Here is a 25,767-nt window from a genome sequence, read left to right as displayed (position 1 = left end):
CTTATGGTGAGAAAAAGGTTTTGTTTGGCTAATTAATTTGAAAAGCATTTTTAAGTAGTGTTTGGCTAAGCTTTTAAAAAAAGTAATTCTAGATATATTTTTTCAAAAGTGTTTCTGGGAAGAAGCTACTTTTTTCTGCTTCTGCTTCTCAAAAGCATTTTTTCTCCTAAAAACTTGGCCAAACACTCCAACTTAGAAGAAAAAAATAATTGCTTTTCAGCTGAGAAGCTTGGCTAAATTAACCTTAGGGTAATAGATCCTAATTAAAAGCTCTGAGCTCACGGCCAAAAGAGTTTTGGTGTATGGAAATAAGAGAAACTATCGTCAAGTCTAACTAGGAATTTATCTCAATCGTGACATTTTAGCATTTTTCAAATTCACTTGTCTCTAATTTTGGCTATGCCCTTGCCTACAAAGATGGTGACGTGTCATTTTTGTCAATGGCCTTAAGAGACGAGGCATTTGCAAACACTTGGGAGTTGGGACGCCATATGGGAAGTGCCAAGCTCTTTTTGTCACCAAGAGATCTGTGTAAGGTTATTTTTATCTATTCAAATTTATACTTTTTTTAATAGTACGTAGTACACAACGTAATAGAATGCTTCGGGTCGTTTAGTTTGGGAAATAAATTATCCATGATTAAATATCTCGGGATTAATTATTCTGAGATTACTTCTCCCTCCCATAAAGGAAAAAAATCACTACAATCCCGGAATAATTAATCACGGGATTAGTTATATCACGATTTTATCCCAAACAAATATGGGATAAACTCATCTCAAATTTAATTTCGAGATTAATTATCTCTTATCCCTCGTACCAAACGAGCCCTTAATAGGACACAGGAGCTTGACAGGTCTTTTCCAAATAAAATCTTTTCATTAATGAAACAGAGAATTCCAGGTTGTTGAATAAAATTCTATCTGCATCCTTTTGACCATGATGACTGGCAGCTGCAATTCTCTATGAGACGAACATTATTGCCACCAAATGTTTGGTTGTAGCTTATTATGATCGACATAAACGTGTAGTCCCTTACTATGTGGCACTTAGTTTAATAAAATTGTGGTTGGATGAGTTGGTTCAATTATTTAATGCTGCCTTAATTGGCGATTTAATGACATGTAAGAGCAAATGACCTTCGGATCTCAAATTGCCACCATTAAGATCCTAGCTTCCTAACCAAACACCAATTACCTACTATCCTATTTACTTGACTTGAGTCTTTTGCAAAACCTTTAAGAAACATTAATAGTTAGAGCTATTTGACTAAATTACTCTTATTTGTTTTTTGATCTCCCAATCTTTGTACTTCTTTTTCTAGAACATCAATTAGACTAGCAAGTTAAAACGGAAAAAATTTAATTAATATTGATTATCTAAAACAAGGATTTTGATACAGTTATTTTTAGCAAAAGAGACAAGTAAATAGAACTGGAAGGGAGTACCCAATAAAGAAGGTTTTTGCATCTGGTGCCACAGAACATAAGGTTTTATGGCTGTTTCGCCGAGAATGGATGTAACTTCTGGCGTTCTCCCAGATAAGGGGCCTGATCTTTTCAAGTCCAAACAGAACACACCATGATTTCACAATATAAGAACGTCAAACATCCAAGTAGCAAAATACCGCACGATATATCCAATACATACAACATCATGCTCTCCAGTCTCGGAAACTTTACTGCTTACCGTCTACTGGCTTATAATAAGTTCAAGCATAGCTCCTACATATTTCGCTACGGGCAAACATCAATAGTCCAAAAGCTAAATCCATTCAACTATTACAGATACTGCTAACAACTCATATGGTGTACTCTAGGGCCTACAATTACATTTCATTTGGAAGCACCATTGCGTAAAAATACCTCAGGCTTAGGGCTTGGGAGCGCACTTGCTCACATGGTCCTTGAACTGTTGCAGCTCAGCCAAAACTTCCTCCTCTGGTCGGTACAACAAATCACTCATGCGCCATATCTGTTTAAGATCCAATTTAACGATTAGAGGCAGATTAAATTATACTGAAAATGGCAGAACATGAATGATTATGAAACCTGTAGTGTGCCGCCTCCGCCAGAGGTCTCCAAGTCATCAGATACACTAACAATAGTCCATGGATCCGATGCATTCCAGTGAAAGTCCACAATTTTATCCCTAGGCCAAACCAGAAAAAATCAGGAACGACAGTAATTGCAACAGTAACGGAAATATGATGGGGAGACACATTATTTACATGACAATTACTTGTCAATAAACAGAACCTGAAAAAGTATCAGAAGCCGATTGCTTGCCCACTCACCCAAGGGGAGAAAAAAAAGACCAAAAAATTTCACCCCTCACAGATTTTAAGTTTCCAGGATATAGTAGTATGCAGTTAGTACTCGTCGCTTAGTTTGTCCACCATCTATATGGTATCATCATTAAGACCAAAAAGTGGCATCAAACTGAGAAATTTGTCCCCTACCCCCGAAAAAAAAAACACCAAGAAGAGAGGAATTAAGAATGTAAACTAAAAATACAGACTATATAGCTATGTTGCGCGGACTCTCCGAAACTGCCGCACCCGTATCGGATTCTCCAAAAATACACTGCTTTTGGAGAATATGACACACACCCGACAACATTTTCGGAGAGTCCGAGCAACATAGCTATATAGTCTATTCTGTGTTTTGTTTAAGTTCCAAGGGAAAAGCAATGTAAGCTTAAAGGATTAGAGCAGCAACCCCTAAAGGTTCTACCTGTGTCCAGCATGCTGAAAAAATAAGCCTGGAGGAGGATCATCTTGCGATTTCGCTTCAGTGTCTGTTGTTTCACCAACCTGGCAAGAAAATTAACTAAAACTATCAGGAGAACGCCTAGGTTATCTAATTAAAAAGATGCATACAAATGAATAATGTATCAATCTAGAACATCTCCATTCTTTGTTGGCCTACTTTATTAAATTTTAAATGGAATACTACTTGCCTATGTTCACATCCAATCGAAAGTTTAACAAATTATATTCACATCCAATTTCGCACTACTAATATATAAATAAGTAATCCATAGTACAACACCGGAGCCACCGGTCAAGAAGAAAATTTTCAAACTTGAACTTAACAGATTATAGAGAATCAGTCTTTACATGATAAAGCATCAAAAGACCGACAAGATATAAATTTGACAAGTGATGATTCCTATGTTAATATATCTATAGTGTATCATGAGCAGTTTTCATTTTGCTTCTTATTCTGCGGCAGTGAAGATATTAGTTGGAATCACAGAAGCCATCTATCATTTAAAATGTCTCCACTCTCCATCGTTTGTGCATTTTTCAGAATCTTTTACAGTTACCATGTATTCTTTTGCAGTCAAACTCTTTAATACCCGAAGACTAGCATTGCTACAGAAGATGACGATCATACAGAAGGATTCACGAATAAAAAACCTTCTCTAAGAAGCTGGATTCCCAGAAGAGTTCAAATACTTGGAACTGGAGGAGTAACACACAAGAGAGAAGGGTAAAGAGAGGAAGAGGCAGAGTCTGACAAAGTGGCAATGACAGGAGAATCTCTACCTTCTCGTAGTCCCAAATATTTAAGAGGCCATCCTCTGCGGAGCTCCCAAACACAGAAGCCCTATCAGGACACCACTGCAAAGGAAAGGTTATCAGTTACATAACGGCAATAAAACGCAGAGATATCCAGTAATCACAATTTGACTGATGAACAAAACACAGCAAATGAAACACCTGAACACAGAGAACTGCGGCTGTGTGATGTTCAAACTTATGGACCGGTGATCCAACCCCATCCGAAGTTAAATTTCGCCGGTCAAACAAGCGTACCGAATTATCAGCGGATCTGAGTTACACATGCTAAGTATTAAACCCTGCCACTAGATAAACATTAAAGAAAAGCACCCAAGCAACGGTACTCACCATAATAGGCAGTATCTAGATGACTGCTGATGAGTGAAATTATATAAAGTTATGATATAACATGGAAGGGACGATTTTTTTTTTCGATGACCGAGAAATCCGTCTGGGGCCGATCCTTTGGACCAACCGCAACCTTCAAAACTCGGTGGATAATGGGCCCGCCCCTCTACCCTTCTCCACTTAAATACCAGGCTTTGTTTTACATGGTGTGGGGGCTTGAACCTGTGACCTAAGACAAAAATCCACCACCCTTTGCCACTTGAGCTAGGCCCTGGGGGCACGATTTTGATTTGCAAGAAAAAAGAAAAGCAAACTTGCAGCAGTACACACCCCATACTACGCTCTTACATGATTGCTCTCTTTTTTCTTTCTTCATTTTTTTTGTTGGATGGCTGGGTGGGGTTTTTTTTTTTTTTGGGGGGGGGGGGGGGGAAGGTTGTTTAAGCGCCTCCTCATGATTTATAGGATAAGAATACTATATAACATCATACCCGGTTATGATAAGATTGTCATTGTGAGGATTCCAGTCAACACAATGAAGATCAGCATCATGCGCTTTCTCAACCTGTAAAAGCAGCAAATACCAGTATACTCAATAGTTTTAGATATTACTCGTGGAGGCCTATCAACTGAAATTTGACAATCAAAAATATCTAAAAACATTTTAATAGAAACGGCTATATGATAGATTAGAACTATATTTGGGACAAGACACCATTATAAGGCTAGCGTGAATCAAAATCAGTTATCAATACCACATGAAAAGAGCATGAAAAGATATTCGCTAGGAAAAGGCTTAACAGGGTCATGCTCAAATGGTATCTATTTTGGTATATGTTGTTTTTGATGAAGATATTCGGCCTATGTTTTCACATATGTTCAAGAAATCATTGACGAGTACACATCTAATTGCATTCAACATATATCTCCACAAGCCTGAGACGAGTTGCACATTTGGCTGTTTTGACATATGATATACTACTTATCTCTACATTATTAGCAATCTCATACACAGATAAAATTTTCCACTAAACAATCAAGAAAGTAATTATCATACCTTCACAACAGGATTATTACCAACTCGAGCATCCCACAATATGAGGCATGAATCATCACCAACACTACAAAATTCCTGTGAACTTCATGAAGGTCAAAAGAAAATTTCAGTTTCAGAAGACTTATCAGATACTTTTAAACATGTTAATCCTGCAATTTAAATACTTATTCACCCTTTCGGCTTAGGATGTCACAGAAGATGTGTCAAGAACCAAATGTTGAAGTACACTAGTCGCAGAACCTTAGCTTATCTTTGGTCTTTCTCAGTAACTCCACAATGTTCTTCGAAAGCGTCCGACACAAGAACTTAAATATCAACGCCAAAACTGATCAATGCAACCTTAATTGTTTCAGTTTCTTAAAAGTTAAAACTACCTAAAATCCGAAGGGGACAAAAGAGGATGTAGCAAGAACATGATGACAAAGCAAATGGGAAGCAACAGGTGAAGCTTAGGTCATCGGGACAGTTTCTTATATTTCTCTTCCTGGAGGATAACTCAGTAGAAGTGGATGATTGACAAAGAAGAAGAAAACTTAAGATAAATTTACCAGCAGAAACTTCAATAACCTGAAAGCCCAAGTATAAACCTCACTCCATCATCAGAAAAAAAAGCTACCTAGACAACCTACCATGGGATCCAGCAAAGAAATTAACCATTCAAGTTGACATTACCTTGAAGGGCAAAACTGAACATCTTCAACTGTATCCTCATGGCCCTGGAAGATACCACGTGGACCAATAGATGGATTATCAGCAGACTTAATTATAGAGCCAGCTGATCCAGCAGGCTTGGTTGCATCTGCTGCCAATGTTGAAATGTGGTCTTGAATGCTCCACAATACCACAGTTTTGTCCTTTCCTGATAGAAAATTACCTCTAATGAGAAGATACTAGAAGTGGCTAAATCACTTTTCTACCACTATATTAAATAAATAGGCTACAGACAACATTGTAAGGAATGCAACATCAGACCAAAAGAATCAAAGTTCTTAATATAATTCTCAATACTTACTCCTACTAGCACAAGTTCAAATTATGAACCTTACATATCCAAAGCTGAATCTGATCAGATGAAGTTTAATTTGGAATACAAGATGGCAATGCAGATACCTGATTCTAAATATAACTAGATGAAAAATATTGACTTTAGACATCTAAAAGAAGAGAACTTCAAACCTCCAGAGAGGACAAAGGGTTCCATTGGGCACAGTGCCAGAGCAAATTCTGCATTGTCTTGATGGCCACTCAATACCTGCAAGGACAATTAATGTTACTCAAAAAGGTTGATCTATAGATTAAGATCTGAGAAATCAAATTGCTGGTGGCAGTTGACAGGCGACGGGATCAAAGATCACCGCACATTCCACAAGCAAAAAGTTATGAAGTCCACCAAAGAGGTAAGATGAGTGATGAACATAATGAAAATCACCCAAAATATAGATCAATCAATAAAAGCTTGAGGAAGAGCACTGACCAGATCCGGACGCGAAGCAGCAGCACCATAGACAGCATGCTTATTGGGCTGAGCTTCAATGTCCCAAATGAGAACCTAGATGCACGAATAACAAACTTGTACGAATTAAAAAGTATTGACATGCCTAAAATAGAAAGACGCCACAGTGACTTTACAAAAGACTGTCACAGAACACCTTGAGAGGCCACTTACTTCAGGACCATCAGTATGGGTTGCCACTATGTTTTTGTTTTGTGGGAGTTCTCTGATTCTGTTAACCTGAAGAGGTATACCAAACAAAGATTCAATCAGAATTCCTCTCCGGAGAACCAAACTGCATAATTTTTTATGCAAGAGACTAATCTTAAATAAGTTTCACGAAGTATTCTTCTTCATAGAATGTCACAAGCAACAAGGTAAATATGTAAAACATCTTTTTTTTAGCTTCTTTATCCAAACTTTGTTTAATTCAAGGACTCCTTAGCATAAAGCACAAAACAACAAATGCAATTAAATCTCAACTTTACCATGACACAGAGAAAGTTATAGGATTGAAAATTCAGCGTGAACTAAAACCTTACACCCTAAAGAGCTAATCTAATGCCCCCAATGCAGTACAATCAAGAAATGGAAATTCAGTAGGAAATTGGCAATGCAAAAAAATATGTAGACAAGGAATGAATAACTATTTTCCTTTTGTTCTCAATAGCATCAGCTACATGCATTATATCACATGAGAAGCATACGAAAGAATAAGCACATAATCAAAACTATTCTATATTCTCAAACATCAAGTATTCTTTCTTCCTTTTTTCATTTTTAATTCTGTGATAGACTTGTATTCCCTGCATTTGTGTTCCTTGTCAAAATGAAGAGTAACATGGTTGGAGCTGGAAGGAATTTGAAAGTAAAATTACAGCTTCTAAAAGATACTTCTAGTATTGTTGAGCATACTTTTCAAGGAAAAAACAAAAAAAAAAAAAGCATGGAAGTGGCATATCCATTTGGTTCCACGGAGAGAGATCATTAAAATATTAAGCAAATAGAAGCTCTTGTCCTATTTTCTCTAGAGAAAATGTAGGAAACTGTATTATTCTGATTACAGCATGTAGAGAAAAAGATGATACAGCACGGACACGAAAGGAACCTAGTACAACATTTTTGCATAAGAGCAATATCAAATTCAGCAGGCAGCAGCAAAGGAACCTAATACAACATTGCATCAAGAGCCACTGAGCCAGTAGTTAACTTAGTTTGTCTATGAAGTATGAACATGCAGGCTCAGTATTTTTTCCAGTATTCACGCAGTTCTTACCTCTCCTGGGTGTATTATGGTTTTGTACTTCTTCACAAATGGCGAACGTGCTTCTTCATTGAACTAGAACCAAGCCATTAAAAACCAGTCATTATGATTGATTTAGAGTATAACTAAGACAAATTAAATAGTAAAACATCCTTACATTTGCAATGTGATTTTCTGCTGCAACCCTGGGCTTCACCACGTCACAATTAGATATGATCAAAGTGTTAGGCACTGACTTATCCGTCTGGAAAGAAAAGAGAGTTTAAAAATAAAAGGGAAAAACAGAGATCAGACAAATTACAGAATCCAAAAACTCAACTCAAATACTGCACATGAAATGAAACAATAAATTATCATTAGTCAACACTTTCCAGTCAAAAAGAAAACTATAATAATGACATTATTTGATAATACCAATATCAACAACGATGATAATACATGTGTGGTAAGAGTGCCTTGTCTGCCCAACCTCCCCAAAAAAGGTTAGACACACAGATCTCTTTACCCTAAAGAGTCGGTACTTCTATATTAAGGAAAAAGTGTATTTTACAAAATCTTGGTCGTATGGTAAATCTTTTGGGACATCAATGTAAAATACACAGGAAGACTGAAAAATATTAACCAAAAAGAACAACATGTGCCATGTTAGCTTGCCTGTTCAGAGAGATAGAGTCGCTGGCGGTTTTTCAAAGCACCCTGCTCAACTATTGGACCCCACCTGTTGTCAAAACAGTATAACCGAGAATATGATTGACCATTTTAAAGAGCATACAAATTGATAAGACCAAGATCATGAGACAGCTCGATACCAATTTTCAGATATGAATAAAGAAAAACATGATCGTTATCCACTTCATATAAATGCAAAGCTAAAAGTTTTCTGCACAACCATCACTTAGGAATAATTGCCACGTTCCCTCCCTCCCTCTCACACACACACAGCAAGAAAAATCATGTACCGTTTATGTTTAACCCCACTTACTCAATTTAAGATCAGAACTTTAAGCACCGTGACCAGAAAAAAATAAACCATGAAACCAACAAGCTCACAAGTAGAAAGGATATCACATACATAGAGTTTGTCAACCATGTGCAAGATGTATATACTCTACTACATACGTCGTATCTAACAATCATGTGCAAGTATGGACATACAAATAAATATGTAAGCATGTGTACTTATCATTCAGATCCTAAAGAAAGTAATCACCAAGATTCAGATATTTTTCCTTTTTTTCTTTTTTCTTTTCCTTTTTTTGGTTTGGAATTCAGGTCTTGGTTTAAACTTTAAAGGTTACAAAATCTCCCAAAGAGATTTACAATATAAGGAGGAAAGGGAACAATCAAAAGGCGTATCATAGATAATATACCAAAAGTAGTTTCTATCTACCCCTTTAAAAGATTAGTTTTCCATTTTAAAACTATAAAACTTACTTATAATGCCTCCTTACAAGAACTACCTAAGTTTTTAACATTCCACGTACATATTTAACTATCGTCGTCAAAATCTGTGAATGCTAATCGTTTACCTGCAACTATACATGCATAATTACATATAAATAACATACACAAATATCCTGTTTCATGAGATCAACTATATGCCTAGTAAAGGAAATACATAACCAACTTACATCCTCATCAGTACAACTTGGTTCAGCATAATAAAACTATAGTATATTGCGAACAAAAGAAAGAAATTCATAATACCGGCAGCAAAGAGAAGGCCATAAACCGCTATGATTAGTGAACCAATCATACAGGATTGCGATATTAGACTTCCACGTCAGATACTTCTCACCAAACTTGCAACTCTTCTCCCCACCTTCACTACTAGATCCACTAAGAGCCCCTTCTCTTTTGTCTACCTTTTCTCTTACAGAACTCTGGGTAACTACCATGTTGGTTTGTAGATGGATCAAATCTATACAATAAACAGAAGCAAGAGCCAGCAAATGTTGTAATGGCTCAAAATGGATATATATCCTCAAACAACTTTATTAAGTTGAAATGACCAAAAATGAGAAGATAGCTGCCGTGATTATTTCATGCTCTTGGATCCTTGTGGAATGCAATGACCTCCTCATGTGATGTGAGAAAAATATTAGGGAAAGTACTGTCTGGATACACAACTGAGACGAAGAAGAAACTATAAAGCCTTCACACAAAATACTTTGCAAGACACGAAAAGTATTCTTTGGTTTAATAAGTCTATGGCAACCTACAATCATCCTGAATTGACCTTCCATGAATAATTTGAACAATTTTTGTTCTTTTGACCCTCCACTGAATAATTTGAACAATTTTTGTTCTTTTTGCAAGTATTCATTAAAATATTTTTATGAAAGTTTTCAAAATTGGAACATAACACACTTTTTAAGAAAATAAAGGAAAATGAAAACTTCATTTGACTATGTGAATTCTAATTGTTTATGCTCTGAGGAGTATAATTGAAGAAAAAATGTTATTCCTTCGTTTCATTTTATGTGGCAATGTTTGACTAGGTACGGAGTTTAAGAAAGGAAGGAAGACTAATGAAACTTGCAGTCTTACGCATGACATGACACTTTTGTGGCTAAAAAAGCTTGTCATTAATGGTAAAATGAGAAGTTTAAAATTAAATCATAATAAAAGGTGCCATTCTTTTTCAACAAACTAAAAAGAAAGAAGTTACATAAAATGGAACAGAGGGACTAGTATTTGTATAAAGGTATGGAGGCATGCATTTATGCAATTTTGACAAATTCTTAGAAATTTTCATGACACTTCTTAAGCGAAAAATACAAAATAAAAAAAGTGAAGCCTCGCATAGTAAAGGAAAGGAAAGAAAAAGCGGAAAAAAGAAAGATTGAAGGCTCAAAATATCTTTTACTAGACACTACGGAAACGAAAAAGGCAAAATACCTATGACATGAGTTTACTTGTTAGATCCACCAAAACCGTAGAACTATTGGAAAATGAAATGAACTCGAATTTGAAAATTCAATAGTTAACTGATGAGGCCAGCCTTATCAAGTAAAACCATTAAAAAAAATTATAAGGAAAACCATCAATACATCCAAATGAAGCTAAAATTGTATTATATTAGAGGTAAAAGATAACTTATTTAGAAAGATTTGATAAAAATGTTAGCAGTCCTTGAGTCTTAAACCGAACCAACCAAAAATAGAAATAACGATAAGAAAATCCAATATTAGTAATGATAGATAACACCCAGTCAGTCAGCATATCAAAGAAAAGTAACTAAGATCGGAAGATGAAAACAAAGATGATATCATTACTTATCAAGGGGGGAAAATCTTTATTTATCAAGGATGTAAAACTCATAACCTTCAAAATAGTTATTGAAGATACACAATGTAGCGAAAAAACACGGCTTCGGCTTTTATGATGAAATGCCATTAGCAAATAAAGAATGAAAAGCGAGAGTGTCCATCTATAGATATATAACATGAAAGAGTGATTAGGTGAGAAAGATTATCACTAAAATCAAGCACAAGAAAGAACCTGAAATTACTTGCAAAGGCACAAATGATGGGAGAGGCGGATGCAGGAGGCGAAAAGAAGAAGAGATGGAAATAAGGGTTTCACCGTGTATAATTAGAGGACGAATTTACCCCTAAATGTGGAGTCATTATATTAATGAACTGCGGATACTTCCAAAAAGCGAGCAGTTCAACGAATAATTAATTGGATTAACTCCAGAGTTAAAATAAGTCAAATATCACCCTTCATTAAACCTCTACTAAAAGGCAGGTTGCATTTCCACATTGTTGTAAGCACTACTTTAGCAATTTCGGAAGCAACATTTACCATCTATGTTACTACCCTATTTTACAATGGTTGAAGCAATTGTTGCCTCAAATTTCATCTCAGCTTAAGAAACAAGATACCAATAACCTTTATCAGTAATTTCATTAATTTAAGCCCTTCCTCTTGGAAAATTGTAGTTTCCTAGATAGATATAGAGCTACATTAAAGCCAAGTCAAAGAAATCAGCAGGTCAAAACTCTAAAGGAAATCGGCAACAGCACAACAATCTAGTGAAATAGCTGACATATCTCATAGACCAAATCATTAGCCATGCAAGCAAAAACTAGCAAAACATAGATCTCGCCCGACAGAGTGGTACAAATAATTGAAGCATGGTCCAGCAACAACAAACATCCCTAAGTTATATTCATACAGTCAACCTCAAGTGTGAACACATCAATAAAGTGTGACACCACATATCAAGGTATATAGTAGGCCTATTTACTTCTAATAAGGGGTAATTTATTAAACAAAGTAAGAAACTGCCAGCAAAAAAGGAGATGTTAGCAGTTGATAATTACGGACGGTTACAAAAACTCAGTTACTATAGTGATTGTATTGGATTAAGGAAATCAAACATAGGATCTTGTCATATATACTAACAAGACAGACAAGTTCGGCAAAGATCCAAATTACTACTGACATAAATTTTTCTTAATCGACATAAGGAAAACTACCCACAATCCACTATGGATGACAGTTCAAAATTGGTGTAGGCAGTGTTTGACAGCTATCGCTTCATAGCTTTAGAGAAGTGTGCTTCAATCAATGATGCGCAAAATGATCCCAATGAGAAACGGCCAATTATTTTAATAGTGTTTTTAAGGATTTGGATTAATATCTGCATTATTGTATATTACATGTTGAAAACATGAAATTAGTGACTTTGGCCTAGAGGTAACTGGTAAGAGTGCAACACCTCACGAGTTTGAACCTTGTTGCAGACAAAAGCCTGGAATTTCAATGGAGAAGAGTAGAGGGACAGGCTCATCATTGCCCTCACGAGTTTCTCAATTATAAAAAAAAAACTTGAAATTTGATTATTATAGGACCAAATTTACATATGTTCTACTAACTTTTAATTTTCCGTAAGTTGTGTGCTTCACTTCAAAGAAATGTTAACTTCATGTCTCGCTTAGTTGCATGAATTTTTTTCGATTTTACTTTTTAAGAACACCGGGGCCACACTTATGAGCAGATTACAAATTAATTATACCTTCTCATTCAATTTTGTTTTTTGAAAAAATGAGCAGCACAGTCATTATAACACAAACAACAGGGCAATGTGCAAGCTTCTTCATAAATAACCGTCATACGAGTTGAATACAACAGCTAAGATTTTCACGCTGATGCGTTAAATCATAGACCAGGAGTATCAAATATCACCGTAAACCCTAGCAAAACAGAGTCCCGTACACATAGTAGACACACACCTAGGGTTCCAAAAGTACCAAACCAAAACACAGAGGTTCTCGAAATTTACAACACACAAAATGAGCGGTTTAATAGGAAATATGTATACCTGCAAGAGAGGGAAGGCCAAACGAGGTTGTGATTAGCGAACCAGTCGTAGAGAACAGGGACGAGTGACTTCCACTGAACATATTTCTCGTCGATAGCATTAGCAGCAGCTTTCTTATCAGTAATACTACCTCTCATCCTATGGGGCTCCTTATCTCTTTCCTCTTTGGTTTTGGTTGAAGAACCCTTTGGCCTCCCACGCTTCTTTGGCTGAGAAGAAGGAGTTGTTTCCATGGCAGAAATTTTTTGGGGGGAAAGTTAAAAACCCTTAGAAGAAAACCCTTGGAACAGAACTTGGACCTACAAATTATAAACAACAGTAATGAATAGTGACGGTTGAAAGTTAGAAAGGGTTTTTATAGGAAAATGAAATGAAAAATGGCAGCAACAGAAATAAAACCTGATAGACTCTGCCTTTTTCTCCTCGGTCTCTCTCTTGGATCTAATTATGGAAAGGTATTTGATTTTTGAAACACAAAATTGCATTTGCTCCACCTTTCCCTCTCTTCTTCTCTATAAATAAATGAGTTTCAGGACAATAATAATGTCTCAGTCTCAAAATTAATAGAAATTAACTATAAGTGTCTTTTCTATTTATATATCCCAAAACAAAATATCGTACTAGAAAATGGAAGCAGAGACGACAACAACAATAACAGCCAGTAAATTCTTGCTACTGGGGTTTGGGGAGGTTAGTATGTACGCATAGCTTACCCTATCCCGAAGGAGTATAGAGGTTGTTTCCTCAGAAGTAGAGACTACTAATTAATTTTATAGTTTAAAAAATACAACAACAAACAACAACAACGAAACTAGTATATTCCCATAAATGGAGTCTTAGGAGGATAGTATATACGCAAACCTTACCCCTACATTAAAAAATACATATAATTAATTTAATAAATAATTATAATGGTTAATAAAATAAGTATCCATTATGTTTTCAACAAGTTGGTTATATTCAAGGAATCAAGAGGATTCTTTAAAGAATCCCAATGTAAAATTTTCTATCAAACGATATATATATATATATATTTTAAATTCTATTGACAGAGTTTAAATCTTTCACCTCTAACTACGAAAGGTAAAAAGCTTACCAAATGGGCTAACCCTCAATCCCAGCCAAAGGAATTTACTATGTGAATAGAGTGAGAAGGGACTCATATAATTATTTAGCTCTTGGGAGACATCCCAATGCATTAGAAGTGCGATTGGCTTGGGGCTATTCTCACTCCTTATTTTTAATCTAAAATGAAATAGACTTTGATTGTAAGTTAGGGTATTATCACTTTTAGCCAGAGCCAGAAACTATTTATATCTGACAGTCAAAAAAATATATATAATTTATATACTTTTTATATATAACATATAGAATGTATATATATACAAAAAAATATATAAAGTTTATACATTTTTTTGGCTATTATTTTTACCACGGCTATACTATGTCATTTTTCCTTATAAATTTGTAACCGTTTTTGGAGGGAAGGAAATGAATATGGAATTTCTTCTCGTTACGTGGTAGAAGGCTACAACAAGGCATTCAAATATTTCAAATGGTTTATTTCCACACTTCGAGTTTTTGAAAGATTTGAAAAACTAAATATGGGAATCTTCAATAAAAAGAAATTTAATCTTTTTTTCTCCAAATATAATTCAAACAAACAAAAGGGCAGAGCAGCCCGGTGCACTAAGCTCCCGCTATGTGCTGGGTTTCGAGAAGGGCCGGACCACAAGGGTCTATTATACACAAACAAACACTTTTGCGAAAACTCAAACAAATGTGACTTTGCAAGCTCACTTTTTCAGAACATCTTAAGATTTAGAAGACTCAAAATGGACATAAAAGAGAAAACCCTCGGCTTCAAGAAGGCAGAGAGGGTGTTTTCGAAAGACTCTCGGCTAAGGAAAGGCAGCAGCAATTACACCAGTTATAAAACTGGAGCAAAAATACAAAGATACAAAAATTAAAACTGAGATCCCTTACAGGAAAAGAAAAAAAAAAAAAGAAAACAGAAGTCCTGATTGTCGTTCAGTTCCCTAACTCTCAGACTACTCAAGGAGGTGACAATCTGTTATAGTTCTAGAACAGTCAAAATGGCATTCATTTTGTTGAATACAAAATCTCGTTTCTATCCATGTCTGCAAATCAAACATACACGCCTGACGCAAGCAGCAAGAACAATGATCCAAAACCCTGCATCAGGTTGAGATGGGGGGATCAGTTATCCAATACAGAAAGGACAAATCAAATCACAATTGTGAGTTTGCGACATACCAAGAAAACAGATGCTACTGCCCCACTCGTGAGCTCTTTTGCAAGGCTGCGATTCTTCCTTGAAGTAGCTTCATAGCTGTTACACATTTATAGCTTTGTTACAAAGACAAAAAGGCAAGAGAACCTGTAGAATGGAGAACCTCACTAATGCGGCAAACTGATGCTCTTTAATCCATAACCCAGTTATGAGTAACTCCCTGGAATTACTCATTAAAGAGGATATATTTCATGGCCACTAATAGGTTTGATTATACAACACAATCATAGGACAAAATCTGTTTCATATTTTTCATATTTTTAAGTGCTTTCATTTTTTAAAGATGGTTAGAAGTATTTCAGTATTCTCAACCAGAAACAAGCTTTACGCAAATATATTTTTTTCCAATGCTTAACCTGCTATGTTGTACAAGGATTTGGAGACATGAGCGTCAAGCACTGTAACCAAGTTAAATAGGAAGACAAGGAAATGCTTATCTAAAAGATAACATGATCATCTAAGAATCTTGGGTTTTTGAGGAAAGCAACCTCATAATCAAATATTGCTAGAAGGGAAGTCCTTACACCTCTTCTAGCTTGCTCAATAGTAATGTAAAAGAATTAAAGAAGTTCTGTACCACGTTCTCACATGTCATATCTTCATTTTGAAAAGGTGCAACTTTAATCTGTATCAACTGTTGAAAAGTGATCAAAAAGGAAGGAAATAGTACTAAAGCAGAAAAGTCTATGTAATATTGTTGTATACTCCAAAATCAGACTAACATGTATCAAGTGAAGTACAAGCAGAGCTTACGATTTCCTTAGGATAAGCCCCACACCATAGAGACATTTTCTAAAAATGAAAATAAAGGTAAGGCCAAATGACTTTCCTGCATTTATTTTCCAGACAAGGACTGGAAAATCTAGTTTTTTTAATAAGGTAAAAGGTGGACAGAAAACTCAACTGAGTTACAACCAGAAAATCTAGTTTTCAGTATATATATAGTCCATTCAATCCCTTAAGAAGGACACAAACTGTTAAAATATCACTTGTGAAGGCACATTTCATCTACCCTCCCAACCATTTGCTACTCTACCGCTTCCACTTCAAGGCTCCTAGTCAACCCTTCTTTTTTGCTTTTTCCCCCCTTCTGATGGCTAAGAGAATTTATTAAGAACACACCGAGGCGGTGCCAACAAAGTGAACAGAAAACATCCAGTATACAGTGAAGTATACAACCCAAAACCCCAAAAAAGAGAAAGATTGACCAAGTCTTAAGCCATTAACAATCATGCTGAGTAACAATTGCTCTGAATAGGATAAAATTGGCCTAGCGATCAATGAAAAGGGTTGACAACCATGACGTCTCGGGTCTTTATCAAAAAATTTAAAAAATTATGAGGCCTCATGTTCAAATCCCAGCGGAGACAAAAACACTAGGTGATTTCTTTCCATTTGTCAAGCCTTGGTGGACAAAGATACCCGGTATCTGTGCCGGTGGGAGGTAGCAGGTATCTTGTGGATTAGTTGAGGTACGCACAAGCTGATCCGAAGTCCGAACACCACGGTCATCAAAAAAATAAAGATAAACCCATACCAAAATCCCTTCCGATAATCTCATCACATCCTTTCATTACAATCTCACTATAATTGTCTGAGAGAACCAAGTTACCCCCTAAAGGCAAGCAACAAAGAATAGCAAGAATGAGGATCCCATAGGTTACAAGTTATTATGGAGAATATTTTGCTCGAGTATATACAAACCTCGCTTTAGGATGATGTGGTGCGGCAGGTGAGTCTACATTCACGTTGTAAAGAAAAATTTCACAACCATAACACTCCTTGAAGACTTTTGAACCGTGTAAAAGGAGGAACAAACAAAGAATGTTTCCAATGTCTAGCTACATCGAGATTGTAAGGATATCCATGTGAATGCTAAATGGAAGTTCATGTGACTTGTAAAATTTCAAGTCATCCAGAAAGCACATCATCATCAAGTTGCTATCATCAGATCAGATATCTGAAACACCCATAATCCTCCCCCTCCAACAATGTTGCTCAAGGAAGGATGAGCAAGATGCAACCAATGAAGGCTCCTTTTTGTATGGCGTAAAATGTTTTCATAGAAAATAAGGTACATGTTTTACTGTTTTTTTTTTTTGGATAAGGTGGTACATGTTTTACTGTTATAAGTTGCTATCAGAACTTAAGCAAACTCTAATATTACCATCCCTAACTGGATGGAAGCGCCTTTGGAGGAACAAAGCCCCTTTGACGGTGGAATGTTTAACATGGTTGGTGGTCCAAGGAGCATGTCCAACTCAAGATAATCTCCAGAGAAGAGGGTTAAACCTTTGCAGTAGATGTTCACTGTGTGAAAGGCAGATTGAGGATCTCAACCACCTTTTCATTCACTGCTCCTTCACCAAACAGATATGCAACTTTATTCTAAGCATTGTTGGGGTTAACTGGTCAATGCCGAGGACAACTAAAGTGTTACTGCAATGCTGGTCAAGGAAGGGGCTAGGAAAGGTAAAGATGAAAACTTGGAACGCACTTCCTGCAGCAGTCTGGTGGACCATTTGGAAGGAAAGGAATGCAATAATTTTTTAAAGCAAATGTGAATCTGAAATTATCATGAAGTACATATGTATTTCTCTACTTTTTTTTTAGAGTAACATGGCAATTGCCAATGATATTGAGGCCATGATAGAATCGTTAAGCTAGCTACACGACGTGTAATGATGTTGCCCCCGTACATTTACAGCACTCAGTGTCTCACTTCCCCAGACCCGCGCACAGCGGGAGTTTAGTGCACGGGCTGCCCTTTACTGTCTCACTTGTTGCTGGATATCAATAATACTTATCTTAATGATCAAAAAAAGAGTTACAAATTTTGCCTGGGGTAGTTCATTACTTGAATTATATAGACAGATTAAGCAAAATAATAATAATTCAGGAATCAGAAAAAGATAACCAACAATTGAAGCATGTATGAATCAGATCGAGCACTTACATGAGGAAAGAAGCCGTTACGACAAGACCAATAGCGAGCATGAACACGGCTAGAGTTGGGTACAACGACTCAGGGACTGGGCTAGAGATCGGTTTTGCTGATTGAGACTTCCCAAAATAAATTCCGAAAAAAATAATCAAAATCTATAACAAACTCAATGAAATGAAACCATGATAAAACTAAAAACAATGAAGTGAAGTTCATACCATTTCTGAAACCAATAATAAGGAGTCAGATCTTCTCGACCGGACTCGTCTGTAGATTACTCCGAACTCCCAAGTCTTTGTTTTTCTCTCCTTGGTACTGAGAACGGAATTTATACATTTGAGAGCGACCATAAACCCATAAGTCGCATTCTTTAAATGCGTTTTATGAATCGCATTTTCATATAAGTCGCATTAGGCGAACGATCTTTAAAAGTCTCATTCGCCAATGTGCTTTCTTTGAAATGCTTATATCTTTTTTTTTGTTTTCCACACGATGCCCATTACTTACATTGGAGCCCGGCTATATCCGAATTCGCGTTGCGTGGGACCCCATTCGAGAGAAGCGTTTCCTACCAAGGATTTTTCCATACCCAAGGCTCGAACTCGAGACCTCTGGTTAAGGTAAGAGTAGTCTCATCCATTGCACCACATTCTTTGGTAGTCAATCCTTATATCACTTTATTTGAAATGCTGATAAATTCAATATGTAAGTAGCGCTCGATTAATGCACTTTATAAAACGCATTCCGACAATACGATATATAATTTCAAACCGATTTATAAGTTTGCTGAATACTTTTATTAGTTATTGTCTCTAAATATGATTTACAAGTCGACAATACGAGTTATAAAATCGATTTATAAGTTAGCTTCAATGAATGTGTTTTATAAATCGTCGTCTCTGAATGCGCTTTACAAATCGTATGCAGCTAATGCTATTTATAAATCGCATTTTGTTAAATTATAGGTCACATTCGACTAATACGTTTATAGTTTTAAAGAATGCGATTTATGGCCTCCAACATCTTACCGATTTTTTGCATTTCTATTTTTGACTTTTATATTAGTTATTTACTATGTAAATATTTCTAAATTTTCTTTTAAATGTTTCTAGATAATAATAAAAAATAATAAGTGTGACTTAACTCCTATGACGGTAACCCCTGTATGATCATTGATTGTCAATTCTACTCGTCTAGCCATAAAATTTTGGCAACAAACTTTCAAATACCCTTCTTCAACTTCAAATCTTACTTTTTTTCAAATCCCAATCAAATTATGTCCTTTAATTTGTCCACTTATAAATCCATTGATGCATGTGTACTCAATATTTGCTCTATCAGTTGCGTCTTTTAAGACATTAGTAAATATAGGAGTCACGCTATATTGAAGAATAACTCATTAATTTGTCTAGGAAAAATGAAAATGGAGAAGGGGAGGAAAACTAAGGAATGTTTGTATTAGCGATATAAATAGTATTTCAACAAATGCGACTTATAGACCACATTCAACAAAATACAATTTTTAAATCGATTTTTGATATGCGATTATAAATCAACTAATGAATTTGTCTACGCTTCGAGCGGTTATAAAAAAACTATTAGTAAATTTAGAATTAATTTTTTTTATAAGTTTATTCATTATAGAATAGATAATTTTTCTTGTATGTGCATACAAATGTAATTTATTATATGTATTAATTACATAGATAATATTTTTATTGGAATTACATATTATACGAACTGCATTTTTCATTATCGAATTTACAAATCAGCAAAGAAAATTATCATTTCTAAATATGTATGTATATGTTTTATTTTGTTGAGAAAAAAATGAAACATCAAATGAAAACTAAAGAAACTAAAAACATCAAAAGCCAAACTGTCAACTTATTGTTAGTTATATTCATGAAATTTCAGGAATTGTTTTTGCCAAATGAACATGATAATCTTACATATAATCGTCATAGAAAACATATCTGAAGCGGAATTCATTATCTTGAAGCGGAAGCGTTAATTGAAATTGGTTTCTCGCCCCTTGACCTAGCTTTCGTTACCGTCGACTTTAGTGATGGAAGAGAGAATAAAATACGGTAACCCTAATGGGTGGGGAGATGACCAATTTATAGAGGTTCTTATTTAATCCGGTACGTCCATCAAGTAACCGATCGGACAGATGAGATTTGCTCATTAATTAAATATAATTATGGGCCTAATCTTATTGGGCCACCAATAAATTAACGTAAAAAAATCTTACATTCTCCCACTTGGCCCAATAACCACATAATATTAATATTTAATATAGGAACATTAGTTGCGCATAAACAAATCTCTTCTATAATGTCCATCATAAATACCATAATACGATAAACTACTAAGTGTGAGTTATGGCGGCTATATATAATTTATCTACATACTCCCTTCCATATACTACAACATTAGCTACTTATCGTATCAGGTCCATAAGCTATAAAATATTATGGTCCACAATAATATCTCATTGAAACTTATCCTGTAACATCTCAAAACAATAATGTGTACACCATTATGAGAAACAGGAAATCACTAATGCATATCAAAAACATATAAATGAGCTCAGAGTGTCAAAACATCATAAATACATCAATCATAAATACAGCCAAGACCTATTCTATGTACATGTTCTTTAAATATCTTTGGTTGTAAACCTTTCATTAATGGATCTGCAATCATGAGATTAGTTCTAATATGCTTAAGTGACACTCTTTGTTTCTGAACTTCCTCCTTGATGGTAAAGTACTTTAATTCCATATGTTTGACACCTTTGGAGTATTTATCGTTCTTGGAGAAGAATACTGCTGCAGAATTATCACAGTAAATTTTCAGCGGCTTGGTAATGGTGTCGACAACCCCAAGTCCTAAAATAAAGTTTTGCAGCCATAATGCATTAATTGTGGCCTCAAAACATGCCACAAATTCTGCTTCCATCGTGTATGTAAAAATGACAGACTGTTTGGCACTCTTCCACGATGTTGCTCCTTCAGCTAATTGGAACAAATAACCAAACGTGGATTTGCAAGTGTCAATACATCCAGCGAAATCTGAATCCGAGTATCCAACAACTTCCAAATGCTTGGACCTCCTATACATGAGCATGTAATCCTTCGTTCCTTTCAGGTACCTCAAAACTTTCTTTGCAGCTTTCCAATGATCAATTCCTGGGTTACTCTGATATCTTCCCAACATTCCAGCCGCAAAACTAATATCCGGTCTTGTGCAAGTCTGAACATACATCAGACTACCAACAATAGAAGAGTAAGGAATTGATTCCATTTCTTTTTTGCTCTACATCATTCTTAGGGCATTGCATGAGACTAAATTTGTCCCCTTTTTGAATTGGAACAATTCCAGCTGAACAATTATTCATATTAAATCTCTCTAGAATTCTTTCGATATAGTCTTTCTGAGACAATCCTAATAATCCTTGTGATCTATCACAGAATATTTCTATTCCTATCACATAGGATGTCTCACCCATATCTTTCATTTCAAAATTCTTAGAGAGAAAATCTCTAATCTCACGCAATATGCCTAAATCATTAGCAGCAAGTAGAGCATCATCAACATATAGGACTAAAAATATAAACTTACTCGCACTGATCTTTTGGTATATACACCGACCAACGGTATTTTCCACAAATCCAAAAGATGTTATGGTATCATTAAACTTTATATACCATTGTCGTGAAGTTTGTTTAAATCCATATATTGACTTCTTCAGTTTACATATCATTTGACATTTTCCTTTAATTTCGAAACCCTCTGGTTGGGCCATATAAACTTCCTCCTCGAGATCTTCATTAAGAAAAGCAGTTTTCACATCCATTGGGTGTAACTCTAAATCATAATGAGCCACCAAAGCCATAATAATTCTTAACGAGTCTTTCTTTGAGACCGGTGAAAGTGCCTCTTTATAATCAATGCCTCCTTTCTGAGTATAACCATTAGCAACAAGTCTGGCTTTGTATCTCTCAATATTGCCATTTGAATCGCGCTTGGTCTTAAAGACCCATCTACACCCGATTCTTTTAGAACTTTCTGGCAATTCAATGAGATCCCAGACTTTATTGTATTCCATGAATTTTAACTCTTCCTGCATGGCATCAATCTACTTGTCAGACTCATTACTTTCTATGGCTTGTGAAAATGAAACCGGATCCTTATTAAGACCAATGCCAAAATCTGACTCTTGCAAATAAACCACGTAATCATCCGAAATAGCTGATTTTCTAATTCTTTGATATTTTCTTAATAGAATTTCTTGTGTTTCATTTGTGTCGGATATTTGTGAGTTAGTTTCTTCATGAAGTGTCCCATCCAAATATTGTTCGGTGTTGTCAAAGTGTTCTTCAATAACTGGAACAATATTTGGTATTTGTGTGGAAGTAGGCACATTTTTGGATAATAAAATATTAACCCTCACCTCTTTAATTTCCACACTTTGATTTTCAACACTTCCACTAACCTCATCATTCTCAATGAATCTTGCATTACTGGTTTCAACAATTCTCGAACTATGGTTTGGACAGTAAAACACATACCCTTTGGATTTCTCTGGTTAACCAATAAAGTAACCACTTACTGTTCGAGAATCTAATTTCTTTTCTTGTGGATTATAGACTTTAGCTTCCGCTGGGCAACCCCAAACATGTAGGTGACTTAAACTAGGTTTCCTTCCTGTCCACAGTTCAAAAGGGGTCTTTGGAACTGGCTTACTAGGAACCCTGTTTAATAAATATATAGCGGTTTTAAGAGCATACATCCACAATAATTTGGGTAATGAGGAATTACTTATCATGCTCCGAACCATATCCATAAGTGTTCAATTACGCCTTTCTGCAACACCATTTTGTTGAGGTATTCCTGACATAGTATAATGTGCACATATGCCACATTCCTCGAGGAACTTTACAAATGGACCTGGACATTGTCCTGACTCATTATATTTTCCATAATATTCACCAACTCTATCTGACCTAATAATTTTCACCTTTTTATTTAATTGCCTTTCAACCTTAGTAACAAACACCTTGAGAGTATCTGCTGTTTGAGATTTTTCTTTCAGCAAATAAATGTATACATAACGTGAAAAATCATCGATAAAAGTGATAAAATATTTCTCTTCACCAAAAGATGGAACATCAGAGGGTCCACAAATATCGGTGCATATAATTTCAAGAAGTGGGGTGCTTCTTGTGGCACCTTTATTACTATTCTTGGTTTGCTTTCCCTTAATGCAATCCAAACATATAGTAAAATTGGTAAAATTTAGGTTTGGAAGAATCTCATTCTTTACTAATCTTTCTAACCTTTCTTTGGATATATGACCCAAACGTCTATGTCACAAGTAAGTAGAACTTTCATCTAGTGAACTACGTTTAATTCCAACATTATTTTGAACAGTAAGAAAGGATTCAGAAAAACCAATATCGAGTTTCAATTTATATAAACCATCACTAAGAAAACCAGAACCATAAAAAATAACATTTTTATATAAATTGAAACATCCATTTCCAAACTTTAAATCAAATCCAGAAACATCAGTCTTGAAAGATAAATCAAATTCCTAGAAATTGAAGGTACATAAAGAGTCTGTAATAGATCAAGGTGACGTCCAGTCTCCATGATCGAACGATAAGTCCCTATGCCTTCAATTGGAGCCTTCATACGATTTTCCATGAACAAGAAATCCTTATTTGGATTTGTGGTTTGGATCGTAAGGAATTCCCACAACGTAGTAGATACATCAGCAATTGCACCATAATCAAGCCACCAAGTATTATTAGGAACTTATACTAAATTTGATTCGAAACATACAAAATCACTAATTGTACCTTTCTTTTCGAACCAAGCTTTACGTTTCAGGCAATCTTTCTGATAGTGTCCTTCCTTGTTACAGAAATGACACATATCTGTCTTATGTTCCTTGTTAGCATCCTGTTGGGCTTTAGTAGGTGCTTTCTTCTTCTTGAACTTGTTGGCCTTCACTTTAAGTCTCTTACCAGCTCCTTGACCCATGAGGTTAATTGAATGGCTTCCTTGTTTCTTAAGTCTTGACTCCTCCTGAGTGAGCATATTGGACAATTCACTAACATTCCACTTATCCTTAATACTGTTATAGTTAATTTGAAAAGGTCCATACTTAGGAGGTAACGAGTTCAGAATAAACTGAACCAAGAAGGAGTCATCCACTTTCATCCCCAAGGTCTGAAGTCTTGCTGCAATGTTAGTCATCTCGATGATATGGTTTTTCATACTACGCTACCCATTAAGCTTCATGGTCATCAGTTCAGCCATTAGTGTACCAGGGAGAGACTTATCTGCAGAACGAAAACGTTCTTCCACAAATTTCAGGTATTCCCTGGCACTTTCTGTTTGTGGAATAATACTCTTAATGTTGTTGGCAATATTAATTCGCATAAACATAAGGCTTAGTATGTTAGAGCGTTCCCATGCATTATGGAAAGACTTCTCATCCACACTGCTCGAATCAGTAATGGCAGCGGGCTTATCATTCAGCAGATCCAAGTCAAGATCCATCACACCTAAGTGGAACTGGACTTGTTCACGCCATTCAGGGAAGTTCAATCTGTTGACCACAATAATAGACGAAGCAAGCGAATGAAAAGAAATAGCTGCAAAATAGATAATACATGCTTACAAATTAATATGGATTCAACAAAAAGTTAAAGCATATCGCAATTTTCCTTTGGGTAAATACTACAACACACTATCATAATTTAAGTGCCATTTAATCTTTAATAGATAATTAAATAATATTAACTAAATATATATGCCATCTTTGGACAAACAATATATATTTGACTAAGAATATTAATTTACCTCATCATATTCACTATTCATAGAATAATTGATTCACCTTTGGGTAAATCCTTAAGTTCTAGCAATAGTGAAAATTAATTTATCCACTAATTTTTAAATATAGGCATTTCATTAATTTCATGGATAAACTATAATTTTATGTATGCATATTTTCATAAAAAAACTAGTTTGACCACTTTGGTGATTAACAAACTATATAACATAAGTGCACATACAAAATAGAGATCATAAGATTTTATGCATGTGAATATATAAGTCACATTTACTTCACTCGAATTAAATTCGACCTCGCTCGAATATATAAGTCAAAATTTACTTCGCCCAAGTTGGTAACTCTAAGTTAGACCTCGCTCGAATATATAAGTTAAAATTGACTTCGCCCAAGTTGGCAACTCTAAGTTCGACCTTGATCGAATTAAATTCGACCTCGCTCGAATATATAGGTCAAAATTGACTTCGCCCAAGTTGGCAACTCTAAGTTCGACCTCGCTCGAATATACAAGTCAAAATTGATTTCGCCCAAATTGGAAAACCAAAAGTTGACCTCGCTCGAATTTGCAAATCAAAGG

The 25,767-nt window shown here is 35.4% G+C and overlaps 2 protein-coding genes across 2 annotated transcripts; both read right to left on the bottom strand.

Annotated features, from left to right (window-relative positions):
- Positions 1-1,585: 1,585 nt before the first annotated feature.
- On the bottom strand, positions 1,586-13,617 carry LOC107810461 (WD-40 repeat-containing protein MSI4-like). The gene is made up of 16 exons (XM_075223553.1): positions 13,461-13,617; positions 13,062-13,360; positions 8,384-8,447; positions 7,887-7,973; positions 7,742-7,804; positions 6,640-6,705; positions 6,448-6,522; positions 6,150-6,225; positions 5,646-5,832; positions 4,974-5,055; positions 4,408-4,481; positions 3,728-3,839; positions 3,554-3,628; positions 2,736-2,815; positions 2,052-2,151; positions 1,586-1,974 (listed from the first exon to the last, which is right to left on the bottom strand). The coding sequence occupies exons 2-16, from the start codon at positions 13,292-13,294 to the stop codon at positions 1,873-1,875; spliced, it is 1,476 nt and encodes a 491-aa protein (XP_075079654.1). The 5' UTR covers positions 13,295-13,360; positions 13,461-13,617; the 3' UTR covers positions 1,586-1,872.
- A 1,227-nt stretch (positions 13,618-14,844) lies between these two features.
- Positions 14,845-18,697, bottom strand: LOC107810462 (uncharacterized). Its single transcript, XM_016635250.2, has 4 exons — positions 18,538-18,697; positions 18,332-18,438; positions 15,339-15,414; positions 14,845-15,257 (listed from the first exon to the last, which is right to left on the bottom strand). The coding sequence occupies exons 1-4, from the start codon at positions 18,667-18,669 to the stop codon at positions 15,210-15,212; spliced, it is 363 nt and encodes a 120-aa protein (XP_016490736.1). The 5' UTR covers positions 18,670-18,697; the 3' UTR covers positions 14,845-15,209.
- Positions 18,698-25,767: the final 7,070 nt, after the last annotated feature.

The sequence above is a fragment of the Nicotiana tabacum genome, chromosome 10, assembly GCF_000715075.1.
Source record: "Nicotiana tabacum cultivar K326 chromosome 10, ASM71507v2, whole genome shotgun sequence".
In the NCBI taxonomy this organism is placed as follows: domain Eukaryota; kingdom Viridiplantae; phylum Streptophyta; class Magnoliopsida; order Solanales; family Solanaceae; genus Nicotiana; species Nicotiana tabacum.
This window is presented reverse-complemented; position numbering and strand designations above follow the sequence as displayed.

What these genes read in the sequence shown, in the direction of transcription:
- LOC107810461 (XM_075223553.1), bottom strand. Translation starts at nt 13,294, where the DNA reads ATGGAAACAACTCCTTCTTCTCAGCCAAAGAAGCGTGGGAGGCCAAAG. An exon ending in CCATAATACACCCAGGAGAG is followed by an intron (nt 6,706 to 7,741) that starts GTAAGAACTGCG and finishes ATACCTCTTCAG; the next exon opens with GTTAACAGAATCAGAGAACT. An exon ending in CTGCTTCGCGTCCGGATCTG is followed by an intron (nt 6,226 to 6,447) that starts GTCAGTGCTCTT and finishes TTGTCCTTGCAG; the next exon opens with GTATTGAGTGGCCATCAAGA.
- LOC107810462 (XM_016635250.2), bottom strand. Translation starts at nt 18,669, where the DNA reads ATGGTCGCTCTCAAATGTATAAATTCCGTTCTCAGTACCAAGGAGAGA. An exon ending in TATTATTGGTTTCAGAAATG is followed by an intron (nt 18,439 to 18,537) that starts GTATGAACTTCA and finishes TATTTTGGGAAG; the next exon opens with TCTCAATCAGCAAAACCGAT. An exon ending in CAGTAGCATCTGTTTTCTTG is followed by an intron (nt 15,258 to 15,338) that starts GTATGTCGCAAA and finishes AACCTGATGCAG; the next exon opens with GGTTTTGGATCATTGTTCTT.